The 21,517-nt window shown below is 42.3% G+C and overlaps 2 protein-coding genes across 2 annotated transcripts; both read right to left on the reverse strand.

Annotated features, from left to right (window-relative positions):
- Positions 1-702: 702 nt before the first annotated feature.
- Positions 703-1,938, reverse strand: LOC102794528 (SOSS complex subunit C-like). Its single transcript, XM_035909716.2, has one exon. The coding sequence runs from the start codon at positions 1,734-1,736 to the stop codon at positions 1,425-1,427; it is 312 nt and encodes a 103-aa protein (XP_035765609.1). The 5' UTR covers positions 1,737-1,938; the 3' UTR covers positions 703-1,424.
- A 2,098-nt stretch (positions 1,939-4,036) lies between these two features.
- Positions 4,037-18,066, reverse strand: mfsd2ab (MFSD2 lysolipid transporter A, lysophospholipid b). The gene is made up of 14 exons (XM_006795202.3): positions 17,832-18,066; positions 14,792-14,914; positions 13,752-13,876; positions 9,967-10,090; positions 9,570-9,648; positions 9,311-9,486; positions 9,104-9,194; positions 8,634-8,752; positions 8,332-8,415; positions 6,712-6,795; positions 6,463-6,575; positions 6,216-6,359; positions 5,611-5,787; positions 4,037-5,518 (listed from the first exon to the last, which is right to left on the reverse strand). Exons 1-14 carry the CDS (start codon positions 17,919-17,921, stop codon positions 5,464-5,466), a joined length of 1,584 nt encoding a protein of 527 aa, XP_006795265.1. The 5' UTR covers positions 17,922-18,066; the 3' UTR covers positions 4,037-5,463.
- Positions 18,067-21,517: the final 3,451 nt, after the last annotated feature.

Genomic DNA, 21,517 nt, shown 5'->3' on the forward strand with positions numbered 1-21,517 from the left:
TCTTTGTAATATCAGATCATTTGTTTTTATAAATACATAGGTCAGTATCAGGGTTCATATGAGCTATTTTAGCAGTAATTTTACACCTCCACTATGATAGTATTTAGCTGTTAATCATGTTAGCAAGGAAGCCAGGGTTTGTAATTCATTCTTAATTTAGCCACGCTGCATGAATTTGGGTGATAACATTTTTGAAAATGGCAGTTTACTTTATCGGGCAATTATAAAATCGCATTTCTTAGGTTGGCTTTTAAGGAAGGAGGAAAGGTATGTATCAGGTGGCTGAGAAGAAAGATGGCGGTGGAAAGGATGTGCAGGCTATGGGACAAAGTTGCTGAGACTAGGTTAAAAAGAGGTGCATCGCCTCCATCAGTCTTCTCTGTGGCCCTGCTCTTTTCCTCCTGCCTGGAAGCTCCACCTTCAGCATCCTTTATACCACCGCCTCTGTACACACATCCTAGCAGGTCTAACTACTATCTTGTAAACATTCCCTTTCACTCTTGCTGCTATCCTTCTGACACACCCATTCCACCCTCCCTTCTCTTCTTCACCCGTAGGACACTGTCCTTCGCTTTTGGATATGCTGATAGTCTTCTGTGTAAGTTGTTATTCAAAGGTTTCAAATCTATGTCTTTGGGATGAACATAAAATGAAGAAATGCAAAAGAAAATTGTATAATTAAACATATGAATTATGCCAGAATATGTTTAACAGTTTATTTAAACCTATCTCATGTTTGTGCTTCCATAGTAAGTCATCTGTTGAGGGATTCTGGGCAAATAACTGTTGTAACCCACACAGATCTCATAGATCGCAATTATGAGCCCAGATATTCACAAACCAGTCAGTACCCCTGGGCTGAAATGTGCTATGTTAATAATACTGTGACATATGAAAGTACAACACACTTAAAAAAAACGGTTCTAAAATACCAGGAACAACAAAATGAGTTGGTGATGCAACTGTATGCAGTAAACTTGGGGTTTTCGGGCTCTTCCAGGACGTCGGTAACTGTTTCCATCTGGTTATCCAGACTTGCATCTTCAGTATTCAGTTCCTTTTGAAGACACAATTTCTGAAACTCGTTTTACATCCTGTTGCTTCTTTGGATTTTTTCCGACTCTCATAGATGAGAGCACCTTCCACATAAAAGCTGTTATTATGCCAGCAGCAGACTTCTCATCCTGACTCACACTGATCTGAGTGAAACACAGGCATGATCGCATAATTAAAGAAGAATAATCTGTGTGAGGGCTTAACACAGGTCATTACGCTCAAATATTTTATTCTGTCTGTGACGTGTTTTAGTCTCCCTGGCAGAATAAAATATAATATCAGTCATCATCAGATCAACAATACCATAAAATAACCAGTTTTAATGTCTCTGTCCAGCTGGGCTTAGGGGTCGGGGTCAGTATTTAGAGTCAGAAGTCGGGCTCCAGCCGGGGGAGCACCGGGAGGATGAGGTTCCCAAACGAGGAGTCCTGGGTGATGAAGAACCCGGAGGAGTGGACGTGAGCGTGCTGCAGGGCGGCCTTCTGTTGGGCTGCGATGTGCTGCTGCTCGGCGCTGTCCCTCACCTCCTTCAGGCTGGGTCTGGACGACAGCGCGATGTTGGCTCCGGGGCTATTCATGGACTGGCTCTGCAGCAGCCGCCTCTTCTCCTTGTCCAGCTCCGCCAGGATGGCCACACGGGTCTTGTTCTGAAAGCCCTGTCCCGGCGGGTTAGCAGCCATGTTAGCTAAGCAGTTAGCAAACACCTGTTTCACGAGTCCACGAAGCACATAAAGCCGACTGCCGGGATTGCTTCTTTAGGGTATGTGGTTATATAGAATATCTTCGCTATGGAGAAACACAAAGCACGCACTGTCAGAGATAAGACATAAAATACCGCCTTTAGGCAAAGGAACTGGACAACTTCCGGCTAATAGTTTTCATTTCAAAATAAAGGTTCACGGAAACGACATCAGTTTTTTATCGTTTTATCTTACGGCAACACGCAGATGACAAAGGTTAAATGTTTATTTATGTAATGATGGGGTTTTTTTTTTTAAAGTATGACTTCTACCAGGAAGAAAATATTCATCCAAATGTCGTCGTTTATGTGTGCGAAATAAAACCAACATTTACCAAACAGTTATTGCAATTTCGTGACTGAACACTAGATGGGATCAGTTCATTATGAATCATAAACCATGTGAATGTGAAAACTGGGTTTCACTAGAGCCACACCTGAAAATACGACGAGGACTCTCGTCATAGTTGGAGTGCAAAGAGTGGCCAAATTATATCACTAAATACACCATTAAGCAATTAATTAAGTGGATGAGTACGTAATTAAAATGGAAATAAATAAATAGTGTATTAAATACATATGTCAATTCATCTTTTTTGAAAACATATTTTATTATTTCACCATTTAATTGATTATTTCATGGTTCCTTGGCAATCTGCAATCTGTCAGCCTTACCCATTAGAGCCAGGGCACAGGGATGACGCTGATCTGGTCAAATATTTCAGCAGGTGTTTCTCAATAATAAGTACACACAGTTTGTACTTGTATACTTGCACACTCGCTTCCCCGTTTGAGGACGGGAAGACACGTCTTGGAGGCAAACAACACAGCTGATGACATAAGCTGGGCCTCATTGTGTACTTTACTCCCCCTTTCCCCTTATGATAAATATTTACAATAAAAATGGCAAATAACAGCCTAATTATCTGTTATATTTTACAAATATGCACAATCATAGTACGATTCTCACCTAAAGTCTCATTGATGTCAAATTACTTTGAAAAGTCATAAATTGATTTGAAAGAAGTTAGTAAAGAATTGTATATCATTATATGAAATTAAACATTACTGATTAATCAAGACGACACGGTTCAGCAGATCGCTCTTAAAACGCTTAAAATACAGTTGAACAAATATCGAAACAGATCTTCTCTAATCCCATCCACCCAGCTCTGGTTATGTTTAGGCTTCACACTGTGAAACACCGTAAGCCTAAAGTTCATTCATTCGCCTGCTGACACACTAACACTTTTCATGGAGTTCATGGTGGTTTTTTTTTCCTTTTTGGTTAATAAATTAGTATAATTTTGACTGATGCTGTGCCTCTTCTGTTACCTGTTATCACTCATGACTTTTCTTCTCCAGTTGGTTCCACTATATATAATATGGGATTAATTTCTTGTGCAGAGTTGGTAAATGGCTCCTAGACATATTTGACCTGCTGCTGAGCTGTGTAACCACTAGATGGTACTGCTGCATCGTGTCAATACAGCTGGGGTGACTTTGTTTGGACAGAACTAAGTATAATAGTGAATTTTTGTATGAAGGTATTGCTATCAATTCCACTGTCTGGTCTTCATGTTTCCCAGACCTGAATCCTTGTGAGAACCTCTGTCACATCTTCTGTGTCCAGTCCCCACACTCTCCTAGAGCTCCCTGATGCTATAATCCATGTCTGGGAAGATATCTCCTAAAACACCATCCACCGTCTCATCAGTAGCATGCCGGGGTATTAGTGAGAGTGCATCAGGTCATTATTATTACCAGAGGCCCAAACCAGTGTTTGTGCTGTATATAAACTTGTTTCAGCTCTACAAATCCTCTCCGATCATAGAGGGAGACAACTGATCAGCAATGCATCTTGGAAGCTCATCCATCCACATGGGATGTGTGGATGGAGAAGAAGTTCCTTATTTTTAATCCACACAAGGAGGAAGTAAAGACTACTGACATTTTTTTTTGCCCCACAGTGCACAATGGACATTTATCAGTTAGTGTTTATTAACATCTTTTTCCTCCATCACAGTATTTTATTCTTAAATAGCTACACCACAGTGTAGATGGGTTCATCCCACTTGCAGACACAAATATAACAAAGATATATACACAAGTATATACATATGCACAGGAGGCGTCTGTGTGCCTTTGTCGGGATTAAAGCTTCACACATTTGGCTACAGCCTCAGTCAAGAGTCAATAATAAAAACAAACAAAAACTACACGACAAATTAAAACAAGACGGCATTTACAGGATGTACAATTACTACAGGTTTAGTCTAAGGATGCATGTTCTCCGTCCTCTTCAGCAGAGGATAAAGAAAATATGAATGAAATAAACATTGGCAACTCAGTTGTCAGAATCAAATGTCAAAGATGTAACATTATGTATAACATATGACACTGAATGTACACATTTCCATATCGACAGATATGAAACATAATCCTCGTGATGACAGATTGACATGTGCTTCTCCAATAAAAACATATATACAGATAAACGTAAACACCCATTGATAAGAGCTCCGCTTTCCATCTTCATCTTTTTTTTTTTTCCTTCTTCTTTCTCCAAAATGATGCGCTTCCCTTTTATAAAATGCATATGAAGCAAAGACAGCAGAGGAGGTTAAACCTGAATGCCCAGTTGGCAACAGCTTTACAGGCCTTAAATAGAGTTAAATAATCCAAGAAGCATGGCTTTCTAGAAAACATGAATTTGAAAAGGAAAAATTAAAACTAATAAATATTTAAATAATGATATCACTAAATTACAGGTGCCTGTAGTAACTTAAATTTAAAGCATTGAGAGAGAAAAGGTTTTTCCTGCTATCAGCAGTTGTCCTTATAAATAATGGAAATAATGTAGCTGCTGAATATACAGACATCACAGTTATGTTTTTGAAAAATAACTGCTTTCACTCCTGTAGTGGTTTCAGTGTGACGGTGGAGTAATATTAGAAGCCATTTAGAGTGCAGGTGTTCCTGTTTGGCCACAAGTTCAAACATCACCATTATTTCTAACCTCTTATAGGAAAAGCCGGTGGGATGGGAATAAGATGAAGCAGGCTGGCTGATTGGATTGTGTAAACTATGAAGTGAAAATGTAAAATTACAATTTCTATTTTAAAAAACAAAAACAAAAAAACCCTGACGTTTGCATCAGCTTTTTAAAACCCCGTAAACGGGGGAACAAATTAAGGTTGTACCGCTGTTCAAGTTCCTCGTGTCGAACGCTCACATCTCAGAGCCTCCTGAGGTCGCTCACGTTCGACCTGCGTATATAGCACCATTAATACTAATGAAAAAATGCTCTTAATGCTTTTCATAGTTCTTGTGTGATTTTGACTCAGAGAAAGACCAACTAAACAAAGAAAATGAAAATAATTTTTTCACAGTACATCTAAAAAATAAGGCTTTTTTCCCCCAAGAAAAACAGAAACAGAGAAGTGTGCCAGGAAAATATCACAGATTCACAGATGGGAGGGTTGTCTTTAGAAAAGGCCTCAGGGTGGCTGAAACAATGACACTTGAGTGAATCAAGTACTTCTGGATCAGCAGCAGCAACAGTAGCATTAGTGGACAAGGCAGTGATCCGACAGGCGCGGGTCCGTTGGTGCCGTCCGGTGCAAGAGTGCCATTCGTTCACCCCACTGGTCTGTCTGGAAAGTGAGCTAGACCACGTTGGCTAGTTCTGCTGAGTCCGTTTCAGAGTCCGCCTCATTCTCCCTGTGAGACGAGAGACTTCGGTTGGAGGGTTGCCTCACACAGATGCAACACACACACAGAAGATGGTGAAGCGTTTGGGTCTGTGCACTTACCTCAGTTCCTGTAGGAGTTTGCGGTTAGCTTGCCTCTTCTCCTCATTGATCGGGTAAGAGTAAATTATGGACAGGCCAATCGCCATCAGAGCTATGGGTGCAGCCGAAACCAGTAATTTCAACGTCAAGTCCACTTCCTTAGGTTGAGAGCAGCCTCGGCTGATGTAACCCGCAAAGCTAAAAAGAAGAGAAATAAAATTATTAGCTTTTAGCGCAGCAGAGATATTGATGTGAAGGAAAAGTAACAAATTACTCATCAAATAGAAAACACTGCTGTGGTTACTCATGTGATATATGTACCCACATGCACTCTATAGCCTCACTGTAATCTAATGGAACGTAAAAAGGAACTCCTTGCTTTGATGTGGGATTTTGGGTGCTGAAAAATTCAACTAAACAAATAGCTGCAAAAACTAAACAAATAGCTGCAAAAACTAAACAAATAGCTGCAAAAACTAAACAAATAGCTGCAAAAACTAAACAAATAGCTGCAAAAACTAAACAAATAGCTGCAAAAACTGAACAAATAGCTGCAAAAACTGAACAAATAGCTGCAAAAACTAAACAAATAGCTGTAAATGCTTAAACTTGGTGCGAGTGCTTACTCTAAACTAAGAGTAGAGATGCCGAGAGAGACTCCAGAAGCAAACTTGGTGAAGAAGACGTAGAAGGAATAGAAGAGAGCTTCGTGGCCGGTGAAGTCGGGATTTTGCACTTGGAAGTCGTCGACGACATCGGGCAGCATAGACCTGAACAAACAAAACGTGAGGCTTGGTCATTTATGTGCATTCCTGATAAGAAAAACGTTTTTATCTATAAAGTCATCAAATACAAGCCAGCGGAGAGGCATACCAAGGTAGCAGGAAGGCGACAGCCACGCCAACGCCAGCAGCAAAGGAGCAGATGTAGGTGACAGCCAGGTTACTCTTCAGGGACACCACCAGGATCATGAAAGGAATCACAGCCTGGAAATGACAGTAGTGAGAGATTTAAATCCCAAAACAGGTCTCTCAATGATACTGCATCAGTTTTCCTAAGAAAGAAAAATTCCCCTAAGTTTTACGGTTTGTTTATACTTCTAACAAGATTTCAGGGACTTACCAGTGTGCCAACGTAAACCGCTGTCTTCTTTCCAAAACGAGTCAGAAACCACTGCCAGAAGGGAATAGCCAGAGTAGCGGAGAGCTGAAAGAGGGGAAAAAAAAAAACCAAGTGTGGTTAACCAACTGTTTTACCAAAACTCAGAGAAGTTCCTGTAAGTTTCTCCAACGCCCCCATGTATTCCAGGTCAATATCGGGAAAAACAACAACAACAAAAACCCTACTTTATCTGTGTTATATAAAAGAAGAGAAGCATGTTAGACATCTGATGCAGTCACAAAGCACTTCAGATATCATCTGACCTAAAAAGGACATGAAGAGGCGGGACAGCCCCCAGATCGTCATGGGCTTTGACCTGCGCGTGTTTGACCAAGGCGGCGAGAACACCCGGCCATTGTGCACAGTGTTCTCGGTATTTCCCCACCTTTCCTTCTGAATGCCTTCATAGGCCCAAACTTCCCGTCACCTCAGTCTCTCTGTGCAGTCATCTGTAGCTTTCAGACTTATTTCATGTAGTTTCACTTTAGTCTACGAGCACACACTCTGTTTTAAAATGTATGCACTTGAAATTAGTCTTGCTGTTCTGCAAACACTTCTCTCAAACCTTCACCCCCATGAGCCTCGCTGTTTTTTTTCTTAGAAATCAAATATCAACATCACGCATCAGCTTTCATCTTCTAAACCAACTTTGAAGAGAGTTTCACACAAACTGCCTTCACTGAAACTGAGCAGCACGACATTCTCATACAAGCATCCTTAAGAACGACTGCATGTGCTGTGCATCTAAGCTGGATCTAACATGAACAGGCGTCACACAGGAGGCTTTTTCTGCCTTCCTCCTCTTCCCTCAGTTATTCATTACTTTTGACCTTTGCTGCTTTTGCTCCTTCGACTGACAGCCAGTGTGAGGTACATGTGCTTTTATAACGTGTGCCAATTTGTTTTTGTTTATCTTATCGTTGCCATTATAAGATAATGAGATCAACCTTACACATCATCAAGGATTACCATCTCTCAGTGCTGATTAAACAAAGTCATTTCAGTGACTGCACGTACTGGTTAATGGTCACTACCTTGGCTACATAATCCTGTCCGTGAAGTAAAGGCTCAAAGCATCTAATCTCTTCACCCTTTCTAACCTGCACTTTCTCACCCCATACCGTTGCGTGAGCTCAGCACATCTGTGGATTAATTAGCTTTAATTCTCGTCGGGAAGTTTGCGTGACTCTTTGATATGAAAGCTTTTTGTTCCCCTTATACTACAGGTTTATATAAAATAGACATGAAAGCAGAGGTGACTGTGGCTTCTTTACGGTCTGTGGGAACGGGGTGGCATTCGGGCCGAGCAGTCACACATCACTGAAACAGCCATGCAGGAGCCTTCCTTTCTGACCGAGTACAAAGTGGATTTTGTAATTGAAGACCATTTACAAGAGAAGGCTTTTGTCTGCACGCTGATGTTAATGGCTCATTTTGTTCCACACAAACGGGCTGCTCTGGGTTTCACCTGCCAGGGGTAGCTGGAGTCATTTCTATGGGAACAGTGCACCTAGCTGTCTGTGTCTATGTGTTTGTCACAATAAACCACCTCCCGGTCATCTCCTCTGTGTCTCTACTCACCATGATGACCAGCAGAATATTCTGGAAGTCATTCCTGAAACCTAGTGTGGCGCTGCAGAACAGGGCAAAGTTTCCCTCCAGGAGCTGCAGGATGAGACACAGAGGTCACTCAGTGTATTGCTTGAACACACAAACACACACACATGGGGCCAAGAAAACTCTGGCTGGGAGCACAAACATGCGAGAGACTAAACAGGCTGAAGTTAGTGACTGAAAAAGGCAAACATGGAAAGTTATCCTGTACACAAATTCATTTACAGTAAAATATACAGAGTGTGTGTGTGGCTCTTTCATGAACGCACCATGAAGCCTAGTGAGGTAAAGAGGAAGCCCATGACCAGTTTGGCATATGGTCCATACCCCATCACCAGCTTAATCCCCTGAAAGAAGGACATGGGCTCAGACCTGGGACGAGAAGACTCTGAAAAGAGAAAAAACACGAGGGAGTGAACCAAGATGCAGAATTCACTTTGAAACGTTCTGATGTCCCGTTTCTGAGCTTTTTTACTTTAAATGACACTTTTCATGTGCAGCTGCCTTTAAGCCTCACCCTGAAATAGCCAGACATCTTATTACGAGGTCACAAGGCTTTCACTTTGAGCAAACTTTGTGTGCTCCCTCAGCCCATAATCATGGAGCTGTAATCACACGAAGGAAGCGTACATGTGCGGCCCATCGGGAATCTGACATCAGTGACTTTGGCTTCGGATAAAATCTTAGTCTGTTAAAGGATCCAACAACAGAAGGATGGTTGATTCTGATAAACGCTCACCTTTTTGTTCTCTCACACCGAAGAACAGCACGACAGCACAGATGATGTAAATCAAGCAGATCACACCCGACGCGATCATGTAGGCCGTTCTCTGCACAGGAGGAAGAAATGCGCAATTAGTATTCAGAAGATTTCACAAACCGCCGTCAGCTCGCGTCTAATTAGACGAACTTGTTAATTAGCCAACTAATAAGTGCGTCCGGTTACCGTGTCCTCCAGGGAGATGACAGGCTTAGACTCATTAAGTCCAGGGGACGCAGAGAAGTTGCTCGGCTCCGCCAGGATATCGGCGGGCCCGGGGATGCAGGGAGCGTTCGCCAAGCCGACGATCTGGCCCTGGATCGCCGTACCGAGCACGGTGCCCAAAACCTCCACCGTCATCCCTGATGAGGAGACAAGGAGGCATCGTAAAGAGGCTCCAGGAGGTTTATCTAAAAGGACGGCGCTTTAACATGCCGATACTCACTGTAGGCAGTCGCAGAGTCTCTCTCTTTCTGCTCTGAGCTGATGAACATGGTGAGGGCTGAGTATGGCACATGGAAGCACTGCGGGACATCACAAAGAGTATGAAGGTGAAGCTTCAACAAATGATCGACACTTAGATACCACAAGCACTGCACGAAGACAGGAAACTGTTTTCTAAATAATCCAAACATATCAGACTTCTAAAGAAGTTGGGGTTGATCTTCCCATGAGGTGCTACATACTAATATTATATATAGACGGAAGAAGGAAATACAGAGGGGAACATTCTTTCCCCCCGACATCACCAAAGACCACAGTTAGACTGCAGGCCATACTCTGAGAACCCTACAATGAAAGGTTATAGTGAGCATGTTTGTGCGTGCACATGTGGTACTCACAGTCTGGAGGCTCTGGAAGAGGCAGTAGAAGAAGAGGTACCAGATGACTTTGCCATTCTCAAAGGGAGGAACGTACCATATGAGGAAGTAGGAAATCACAGCCAGAGGGGTTGACAGTACAATCCTGCAGATGAGATAAAGCAGGAGGAAGGGGGAGGGAGGGGAGTGGAACAGGAAAACATGACAACAGCAACAGCGTCAGTCGATGTAAAACGTGATCTATTCAAAGTGTGGAACATCTCATTTTGTAAACAGTTTCCAGGTCTAAAAAGTCTCTCATTGCGTAACTACTCATGGCTTTTCTATTCTGCTCGTGCCAACACTTCTTCAGTGATTCTGCACTTTAGTTAACTGTCTCCTGATGAATATATTGTGTCTATGTACTTTACATGCAAGGAGGCCGAGCCTCAGATATGGCCTGATCTGAGGGTTACTAGAGGATGAATGACTTGGGAATGCTGCTGAACGACATTAAAGGCACCTTTTGTTTTCATGAATTCACACCTATATCTAACATACAGGAACTTCAACTGAGCATAAAATCCCACAGAAGTGAAATTTTTTTGCACACTTCCCGCCCTCCAGTCACCTCCTTCCTATGGTCAGACAGCTACAGTCCAATGAGATGTGAGATTTCGCCCTGCAGTTACGCCTCTGTGGATGCGTCACATTCCAAGAAATACACATGGAATATGACACAGTTCGTGCCATCCTGCCAGGACATTCACTGACAGGTTTCTGACAGGTCTTTTTAGCATCCTGTCGGAAGCGAAATCATGCTCGAGTCAGAGTGGTCCAACAGCTAGAGCAGGCCTAACTTCTCTCCACAGTGCTCAGAAAGCTGAACAACTCGCTGCCAATCAATTCGAGCCCTTGCGAACAATTCGTAATCACGCGCCGCAGTGAGAGTTTGAAAGAGAGAAAAGGTCCGGCGGAGCGACGTGCTGTCTGCTCTCTCGCCCATGTGATGTGATTAACTGTACCCTTGTTTGAACACAGTGTGGGAGTGTACAGAAAGGGTGGACAAGCTGGAACACATGATCCATCCACATGCAACAATGCGCTCAGGAATGCTTGCTCCTTTTTTTCCTCCTTTTTTAATACAGTAATCAACTCCAGCCCATGAGAGATGAACACAAACGCAAGGAATGTCATCCACACAAGTCACCAGCAGAAACTGTGTTGCTTGGTTTGTTTGTTTTTTAAGGCACGTGTTCACTGTCTGCAAGCCCAAGATAAGCTTCGCACCATCCTTGCAGAACTCTGGAGGCACACTGGGCCATACAAGCATTGACCTACATCACATTTAAACATCTTCTGAAACAGCCGTGCTGACAAGAGCGAGCCTTATCTACTTTGTCAGCGAATTAACTCAGCGAGTGGCAGCTTTAAGTCTATCAACAGTTTAGTAAGAGTGAAAAGCTATCTTAAGAGCTTCTGCGTGTGAGAGTGACACAGTTATCTCTCCATTTTCTCATTTTTGGCTTGGTGGGTGAAGCAATAATACATTTTTAAAATTTAGTTTTTGACTTTCTGCTTTCATATGTCAGAAATCATTCCCCCCCCCCCCCGAAAGTCTTCAAAACTGGCTCTTCATACTGTAGCCCACTGCAGAAGCTGACAGTGATATAAGATAAGCAACAGGAAAGCCCTCGGTCTGAAAATTCTCTCTGCTAGAACTTGAACTCCAGTAACCTCCTGGATTCCTCAGTCACTCTTTAAAACGTAATACAGGCACTGAAAGCTGAGCAGCTATTGGCTAAAACTAGTGGTGTGTTGTGGGCAGGACCAATGAGAAGCTCGCTCAGCTCCGGTCACCCTCCCCCCACTGTGGCTTCCAAGCATTAAAGACAGAGCAGCTCTGACTGCATCTGCAGCTTCATGCCTGCTCTCTGCACATGTGTCTGAAATGAACTGAGCCATAATATAACCAAATATGCCAAACCCACCCCCGCTACAACCAGAAGCCCACACCCCATTTCTGACGAGAAGTGGAGGATGCACTTTATCCCTCCCCCCTTCCTCTGTGACCCACTTTTGAGATTCAAACATCAGCATCTCAGCAGTAATTACAGTAACGAGATAAAATCCATCACCCTCTTGCACATTTGCTTCTCAGTCAAAATTTTTTGACAAAGTCTTAATATAATTTTTACATCATCGAGTTCAGCACTCCTTTACAGGAACTCCCATTAACGATTTCATCACTGGAGAGGAACATTTCTATCACAGTCATCTGCGAACCTCAGTCTCGCCATTATGACATTTCTTCTACATGACCTTTACCTCCTCTAGAAGATATTGTTTCTACAGGGCCGAGCTGAACTACGCGGTGACAAAAGTAGCTGCGCTCTACTTGTAACAAGCTAAAATTAGAGCTGTATAGGAAAAAATATTGCAAAAAGGAATTTTATCTTGATTATCTGCTGCCTTTTGCTTAATCTCACACCATTTACCAAGAGGTTGCATTAACACAGGGAAAGACACTAGTGGGCAGGCAGGGGACCCTCTCCTCCCACTCGTGCCACTTCCTACCCAACGCTCATTTCCTAACCAGCTTGGGAAATTATATGTTTAATCAAGGAGGCAAGGGAGTAAATACACAGGTGCAGCACACACCCCACACCTCCTCGTGGTGGTTATTAAAGAGATGCCTTTGCTCTCTGACACATGTTGTTCTTGACATATCCTCTCTCTCTGATACCCTTTACCTCCGGTGGCTTATTTCTACCCTCGTCACACTACAGAGTACTGCATGTACTGAAGGGACAGTGGCTCTAAAACGTCTTCTGTGCTGACAGCTCTATAACTAGCAGCTCCGCTGACACCCCAGTAGTCTCTTACATCAGCGGAATTATATGAGTTACATCTCCGTTGACACAGACCACAGGTGTGTAACGGTGTGGGGAATAGGGGTTTAAAAGTCATTAGACTTTAGAGCTGATAACACTGTGCAAGATGCCCATAGACAGAACAATGTGGTGGTGGGGGGTGGGTGGGTCAAATCTGAAAAGAAAAGCGATCAGCAAGCCTTTTCAGGCATGCTTCACAGCCCTCCTACACACAGACAAAGATCCAAGCTGAATTCCAACCTAAATACAAGATGGGCTTTCATATTATTCTCTGTATATTTAAGGTTTTATGTCAAATAACCACACAAAGAAGACTCCCAAAGAGTCTTTGTGCGCTTCCTGTAATGCGCTGGAGTTGTATTTGTCACCAAAAACTACAATGTGGGTTATGTGCAAGAGTATCTCCTGAAGCAACTTCCTGTTTTTGTTTAACTTAAAAAAAATGGCTTGACATCTTCAGGGGGTTTATAGTTCAAACAGTAGCAGTTAATGTGGTCCACTTCACCTAAAGACAGTTCTCAGTATGCTATTCTAAATAGCAGGAGGTGAATGAGAGATGGGGGAAGGAGAGTTTGAATGGAGACATCCGCACATGCTGGCAATGAGGAAGTAGTACTGCAGCAACAGCATGACGTGTAGTAAACCCTCCTGAGAGAAGTCTCTGGCTTTTCAAAAGTAGAGAAAAAAGCCCCACCCTCCCCCAACACTGACATCATACAGTTGGAAAACTTCCACCAGGGCTGATGGGAGAACCTGTGATCACATGCTCCAACAGCAAATACACAACAAGTGTTTGAACTGCTTAACCCAGCTTTATCAGTAAGGTAAAGGAAACTGTTTGTCAGAGGCCTCACTAAGGAAGTCTATTTGTTATGCACATCAAATCAAATGGACTGTGTAGCACCACAAAACTAGGAGGGAGTAAAAGCTCACCAGGGCAGCATGCGTCCAAAACGCGTCCACGGGCTTCGAGAGACCAGGAAGCCCACTGTGGGGTCCGTTACGGCATCCCAAGCTCGCCCAACAAATAGGATGATGGAAGCATAGAAGGGATCGATCTGTAAAAGCACAAGAAAAAGATTAGAGATGTTGACACGTGGCTGTTATACACATGTATCAGCTCAGACAAATGAGCACAGGTTATGTGGTCGTATAGCTAAACAGTAGCAGTGAAGCTGTAAAAATGGGCATTACACTTTGCATTACAGTGGGAAAGGATTAGTCACTATCTTTTTTTAAAGACAGCAGTGAGAGGGTAACTCTTAACACATATTAGTTGCCAGCTGGCTGTTAACAGAGGGGACAAACTCGGACAGGGTGATGAATGTGTAACTTCTAAATGTACAATCTGTACCACGCTGTGTCACCCCATAGACTGTTAATTAATAGCCATGGAAGGCGAACAAGACCGAACCCTGGGAAGCCTTTGACTATCATGGCCATGACCATCAGATTACTGTCAGAGCTCATTAATGCGAGCCCCCCCCCCTTTATATTGTGCCACCACTGTACCCCTCCCAAAGCTTTTCAGAACAAGCTCCTGTAAGCCTCTTAATACACTGGAGCCCCATCATCGAGTCAATAATGGCAACAAGGCAGAAACTTTTTCCACAACTTTGCTCTGATCTGTGTAAAGTCCTGTATGAGGGCTTATAAGAGCAGGGCTTTAAGACTCAGCATTACTACATTACAGAGAACAGACTGCACACTTTGCTCTCAATCCCATTTAATCTTGTGAAGTCTAACCTTACTCCTATCCCTTAATGTTTTGGACATATATAGGGTTACGCTTTCTTATTGGAAAATTTAATAGCATTTAATGAGTGTTAAACTGAACATATGTATTTTTTCCCCCCTAACCGGCAAAATTGACATATTCTGAAAGCACGGGTTCAGGTTACTTATCGCTGATGGTGAAGCCAGGTGGCTTCATTTATCTCTTTGGAGTTTGGAAACAATTTCAACCTCCTCACCTGTGCTACGTCCAGTAGATAGATCTGCAAAAAGAAGCCCAGGGCGCATCCTGTGATCTGGTACGGAGCTCCCCCGATGGCATAGCATATCTTGTTGCAGACTGATAACCTGTTCTGCTCATGCTGCAAGTAGGCAATAAAAAGAACAGAAACACAGATTTAGAACATGCTCAAATACATTGATCGTAAAAACAAAAGTAGGATAAGAACATTTTGTTCAACAGGCACACCTTAGAGCAGGCCTGAGACCTGCTCGTCATCTGGGAGGATCTCGCTTGACAAGAGGCAATAAACGGCTTCAATGATAGCCAACTTTTGAGGAAACTGCCCTCGGGTATTTGCAGCTGTCTGCAATTGTTTTTGGACTTCAGCAGGGCCAAGTTTTTGTAATTATAGGAGAGGTCACTTCCCCGGAGTGGCCAGCAGCAGCTTAAGCCTTACACGGCCACTGCAACACACCTACAAACAATTACACTCCCCCTGTCCCCAGAAGACAAAAAAAAAAAAAAAAAAGAAGCAGAAAGGCAACTTTCTCAATTTCTGTCTGAGGAATTAATCTGCAGACTTGATTCTTTCTCACCAGTCCCATTAAACAATAAAACATTTTTTCCGAGCCTCACGAGGAACGTGGCCTAAATTCTTAATCGCCAGAGGGTCTTAAGAGCTTGTGAGTTCTGCTGGCAAAAAGCTAACCACAGTGTAGTGTATTTGGAAGGTGTCGGGGACAGCCGCCAGGGAAACAAGAAACCCTTGGTTCGGTAACAAGCGCTTATTCTTCAAGAGTTTCTCCGCTGAACATGTAATCATTTCCTCAACAGACAGACTCCAAACAGATCTCCTAATGGCGACACAAATCCGCGATTGGTGCGAGAGTCTGACTACACCATGTCACTCACCCCAAAAGGCAGGGCGACAGCACCTTGGCATCAGTTTGAGATGGCTTAATTCCTCAGTGGATGACTGCCACTGTTTGACCAGAGCTTTGACCACTGCTGCCCAAAGAGAGGCAAACACACACCCTTATCCCAGACCAATCGAACGTTTGAGTTTCCTGCTGCTTAGTCTGACCCCTCTCTCTTTATTATTATTTTATGCTGAATGAGAAAAGGGCTCTTGCTGATAACCTTAAGCAGAAAACCTATATCAAGGTACAATCTGTTTAAAGTAACCTTCGGCATATTTCACCACTCCTCATAAGGATCAGGAAAAGGACACGGAAATGAAGCATTGCTGTCATTGCATGCAAATAAACCAGTCTTTGCCCCACTGATACGCCCAGCTCTGCTTTTCTTTTGGTCAAACACTCTTCACTGCAAGGACAAACCAGCAGAAGAAGCAGTTTTAACCATAATAGCTGGAAATGCAGTAGCTGCAGTAGCTCTGGTGTCCATGGCAGCAAATGCAAAATCTCAAGCATCTCTCACCTTACATAACTCCCCTGAACCCACTCTACCTGAATGCAGAGCACTGACTGTACTGACACAGGCGTGTAACCATCAAGTAACTGCCACAGGAATGTTAATGTGACAATGTATTCGTGTCACACACATTTGCATGGTTGTCAGGCAGTCTATTTAAAACACACAACCATAATGGATCTTAACTGAGCTTGCGGCCACACGTGGACAGATGTCTTTGGCAAAAAAGAAAAAGAGAAAGGAATGTAGCTGAGTTTTATAAACAGGACACTGAATCTACCTTCACTGATATTACTTCCAGGGCCACACCTTCTGCTATCAGAGTTCCCACTAATGATATGTTACTACTGTAAATGCCTAACATGCGTAGGTGAGACGTTTTTCCTGCTTTTTGGGTTCACGTGTCACTCCCTTAGTTTAAAGGTGCAGACACACAAAATCCCGAACACTCATTTTGCAGTGGGTTTTCGGGAAAGGTCCTCTGCCTGCTCCTTCATTATCTGACACGTCGCCTTGGTGGGTGCTCCCTGTGGCGTTCAGCGCTTTCGGGAAAATTGTAAATTTAATGGAAATTAATGAAAACCAAAGCAGTGAAAAACTAAAGCATTTGTTTAACAAACCACTAGTATGTGAGGGAATTTAAAACATCGTGCAAATGAACTCTACCGCATTTTTGTTACTACAATGCAAATTATAGTGTCTGATTATTCCAGCCTCAGAAAGACAGGCTACTTTCCCTTTTTCGTTGAGTGTTTCTTCCTTGCAAAGGCAGAGCTAGTGGGGGTTTTAACAGAGCCCAGTGAATGCAGCACAGCACATCTATCTGAGAATGCTTATTAAAACTGATATGAAGGATAAGATAAACCACGCTGGTGTTAGCAGACTATATTCTGCGACGTTTTTGGAAAGGCGATATCGATATTCCCAGCGTGATTTAAAAAAATGCGTAATTATTTTAGAGGCTTTAATTAAAAGTAAGCCACCATTATGCAAAGGTTAAAACCCAAATTTAAAACCTAGCTTACAGATTCTCGGCTACTTTAGGGAACAACGTCAAAAACCAGCCGAACGTGAACTGAATTTGAGGAATTACATTTTTTAATTCAAATGTAGCTACACGTTGTTGGCGAAATAAGGGCACAGAAAATCTCGAACATTGCCTTCCACACACACAAACTGTGAATTAAACCCGTTTGTGTAGATGTAGCCCTCCAAAACCACGGTTTTTGGTTTAAACTATTTGAAGAATGCGTTCTTAGTATAATTACGGATCAGAAGAAGGAGAAAGGGCTTCCCGAAGGCCCAAATAACACTCACGTGCCAAATAACAATAATTACATTTGATTAAATTATGCGTTTATCAATTTTTTAAATTCCGTTTATATCGTTTCCGAGTTACTAATGAGACAAATGTTGGCCCGGAATGGCGCGCGCCTTATTTAAGCTAACGTATACATGAGTCACCCTTAAAGTGTCAGCTCGCCGGTATTACCCATTCATTTAAATGATCGACACCCATTCCTATCAAAGCCTGGCCCTTTCTATTTTCGAGAATTCGTGTGAAAGCGGGCCAGAATCAACCCGTACCTAAAGCTAAATTTTGAATAAATGAATTTACTCACCCTTTTAGCGAGCTGGATGCCATCCGAGTTCCCCGGTTTATTCAACAAACTGGCGTTCGAGTATTGTTCAGCTCCTTCTCCTTTCGCCATGGCAGAAATAACTGCGTCCTCGGTTGAATTTGCCTCAGAAATAAATACACAAATAAACCACTATCCTCCTTTAACAGAAAGAAATACGGTCCGGTAGCGTGTAAACTCAATGAGGACTGATGAGATGTGATGCTGGCAGCAAGCAAGCTCGACTGGATGTAATTTTTTGGATGTCCCCGCCCTCTAACGTGAGCCATTCACACCACTACTATACCACGCCCCCTCGGGTGTGTCACAGTCACATGTTTCTTCATCAGAAGCCTTTCCTTGGAAATTCTTTGTATCCGTTTTCATCCAAGTGTGTTTACATTTACAAACGAGCTGTGACTGATCGCTCCTATAACGCGCACGCCTACTAAAAATCAAAGCTGGTGGATATATATATATATATATATATATATATATATATATATATATATATATATATATATATATATATATATATATATATAAGCTGGTGGATACATATATATATATATATATATATATATATATATATATATATATATATATAAAGCTGGTGGATATATATATATATATTAGACTACTACGACTTTTTCGTGGTCTGTGAAAAACGAAAACAAAAATGTACTGGATTTGGTACCCAGAAGTCAAAACATATCTGTTTACTAATTAAGTGTGTATAAAGATACGAACTAAATATCTTGTGATGGTGTATAGGTTTGAGGAGTATGTGTTGACATTTCCAGCTATGTATATTTGCACTGACAAATACTTTTTCAATTTTTTTCTATATGTTTCTATATTTTTCAGTTTTAGTATGTAGTGTGTTTTAATTTAATATTTTATTTATATGGCTAATCACAACTACAGGAACTTTATATTGTAAGGTAAAGACTACAATAATATAAAGAAAACCTCAAAAATCAGGGCAGAAGCTGCAGGCTCTGCCTCCCATCCTACTTTTAAACAGTCTAGGAACCATTAATAAGCCTGCAGTCTGAAGATGAAACAAGATAGGGCCTGATTATTTAAGACCTTGTAATTAAGAAAGATTTGGCCAGTACTAGAGAAATATGCTCTCTCCATGCGTTTTCCCTGAGCTAATCATTCATGACGAAACAGAGAGGAAGCTAAACTGGATACGCTGGCGCAGGACAGAAGACAATCAAAAAAAAAAACAGGAACACTCAGACAGAAACTCAGACTCAAGCAAACAGCTGGTTAAAATGTAATCCACGACATTTAGCCTACACATTGCATTTAGAGTGAAGCTGTGTCGTTCCTTCATATACAAACACTTCTTTTAGCAGCTGTTTTGTATACAGGGAATCAGCTTTGGGAAATCTCTCGTGCAACCTTACATGAGTCCTGTATGGCGATGTCAAAACTCAAAGTAACCCCCTACCTCTGTACTGAGCATCAGTGGAATCAGTTCAAAGGCGTTGATCACCGTCAAACATGGACACACGTATCTCCTCACTGCTAAACAGAGGCATACACGAGATGCCTCGTGTGTGGTAGAACGAAAAAGTTTTGCTTGTGTGGTTGACTGCAGATCGCTCGATTACTGCTTGACGTGGTCTCGGATTCTCAGGTCTATATTTGAAAGGTGTTTTATCCTCTCTATTCCAGTATATATTGCCAGATTAGCTGAGCATACATTCCATAAAGCCTGCAGTATACATATGCTATACACACACTGCTACTGGTATGAATACCCACCTATGTAGCAGGAACCATTGGACTGCTGGAGATGTAAACAAACATTTGCAATATTTGCTTATGGCTTTTCACACACATACACACACACACACACACACACACGCACACGCACAAATACTTGCCCTCTCCCCTAGCATTTGCAATGTAGCTTTATCTTCGCACTAAGCAATATTTGTTTGCACACACCCTTTAAAAGGAGACTCTCCCTTTGCCTGATCAAACCTTTGGTTTGTGAACCCGACCCTTGCCAAGTGTGCAGTCAAGTTTAGACCATTTGCACATGAGGTGCAAATCTGTAATAGTGCAGGCAGATCAATATGTGTCAACATGCTGCAGATTAGATAAGAATTTATGGACAAACATAGGGATTGCTGGTAAATGTATGGGATGCTTACGGGAAAGAAATTAAAATATATCAAGAATGCTTTAGCAAGCCCTTCCCTTTGCACACCGCATTAATTGCAAATAATTGTTTGGTATCAAAATGCTGTTCCCCTTAACCTCATTTCAATATTACTAAAAGATCTGATGCAACGACTTTTGCAAAGATCAACCAGTTGCTGCAGAAACATGTTATGAAACTGGATGATTCCTAAAAATGGAAATAATGATTTCCTCTTACAAATGAAATTAATGGACTCTTTGCTTTCACACAGTTCTTTAGTTCCAATCGCCTGCATCACAATGTGCAACATTTCAGTCGTTTGAGCATCTTAGCTGGGCACAAACTTTTCCCCACGCTCTTATCCCGTTTAAATGTGCCACTCTTAAAGTAGGGCTAAGACAAACGACAAACTGTCCTAACTGATTACAAAGTACACTGTTTTGTGTGTTGTTGCAGCGAGACAAAGAGTGTACTCTGCATTTCGTATCTCAGGAGACCTAAATGTAACCAACACATCACTTTCCCATGGATCGCCTTACTCGAACCATTTCTTTTAGCACAGCTACCGAAGAAGGATCCAGAGTAATTAAATGTACTTCAGCAGAGGAAAAAAAAAAGAGAAGATGCTTGGATTTCACTTGGGGTGCTTTGTTTGTAATCTTGTTCAGTGAGTGCAAGCAGAGACAGAGTTACACTGGAAAAGCTTGAACCAGACAGTCGCACGTCCCAAAGTAGCATGGCACATGTTTGGCACATGTATACGTTTATAAGGGCACAGTGTGTGTGTGTGTGTGTGTGTGTGTGTGTGTGTGTGTGTGTGTGTGTGTGTGTGTGTGTGTGTGAGAGAGGAAAACTGCACTCTTTGTACTGGAATTCTGAGATCCTGGTGCTGCTGATGTCACTGTAATGTAGACTAAACGTCACGGTGGCACATGTGATTACTATTCTGTGTATGAATGGATGGGGTACAGTGGCTGTGGCTCAAGGGGTAGAAGGAGATTAGAAGGTCAATCTCTGGCTCCTTCAGTTTGCTTTTCTGGGCATCTTTGGGCAAGATAATGGACCCCAAATTGCCCTTGATCCATTTTTTGTGATTGTGTGCATGATAGTTAGAAAGCACTTATTACATGCATAGAATAAAAGCTGTATGAACGCTTGCAGCACAAAGCCCATATGGAGTTGTTAAACACTATGTAGTTACCAGTGCATATGTGTTGTGTGTTGTGCAATGTGTGCCTGAGGGGAGAGTATGACTGTGTGTGTGTGTTTGTTGCCAAACACAGCGTGAAAATCTGATTGCACTGCCGTGAATTCAGAGTCCATTCAACACACTGAACATTTCATGCGTCAACCAAACAGCGGGGCGTGCATAGTTGTAGGTGGGATGGAAACTTAGGAGGGAGGAGAGTACACTCACACAGGCAGAAATGGACATCAAACCACGTGAGGGGAGTAACAGGGGAAAGGGTAGGTGTCATGTGCTCAAACTTATTTGAAAGGTCGTTCGCTTTCAAATAAGTTTGAA

Source organism: Neolamprologus brichardi, chromosome 22 (genome assembly GCF_056152115.1).
Source record: "Neolamprologus brichardi isolate AB-2024 chromosome 22, ASM5615211v1, whole genome shotgun sequence".
Classification (NCBI taxonomy): Eukaryota; Metazoa; Chordata; class Actinopteri; order Cichliformes; family Cichlidae; genus Neolamprologus; species Neolamprologus brichardi.

Bases quoted from the DNA above. Each gene is read 5' to 3' on its own strand.
- LOC102794528 (XM_035909716.2), bottom strand. From the start codon at position 1,736: ATGGCTGCTAACCCGCCGGGACAGGGCTTTCAGAACAAGACCCGTGTG.
- mfsd2ab (XM_006795202.3), bottom strand. From the start codon at position 17,921: ATGGCGAAAGGAGAAGGAGCTGAACAATACTCGAACGCCAGTTTGTTG. The intron at 6,576-6,711 runs GTAAGTCCCTGA...TGTCATTTCCAG, and splicing joins CGGTTTACGTTGGCACACTG to GCTGTGATTCCTTTCATGAT. The intron at 6,360-6,462 runs GTATGCCTCTCC...TTGTTTGTTCAG, and splicing joins GTCGCCTTCCTGCTACCTTG to GTCTATGCTGCCCGATGTCG.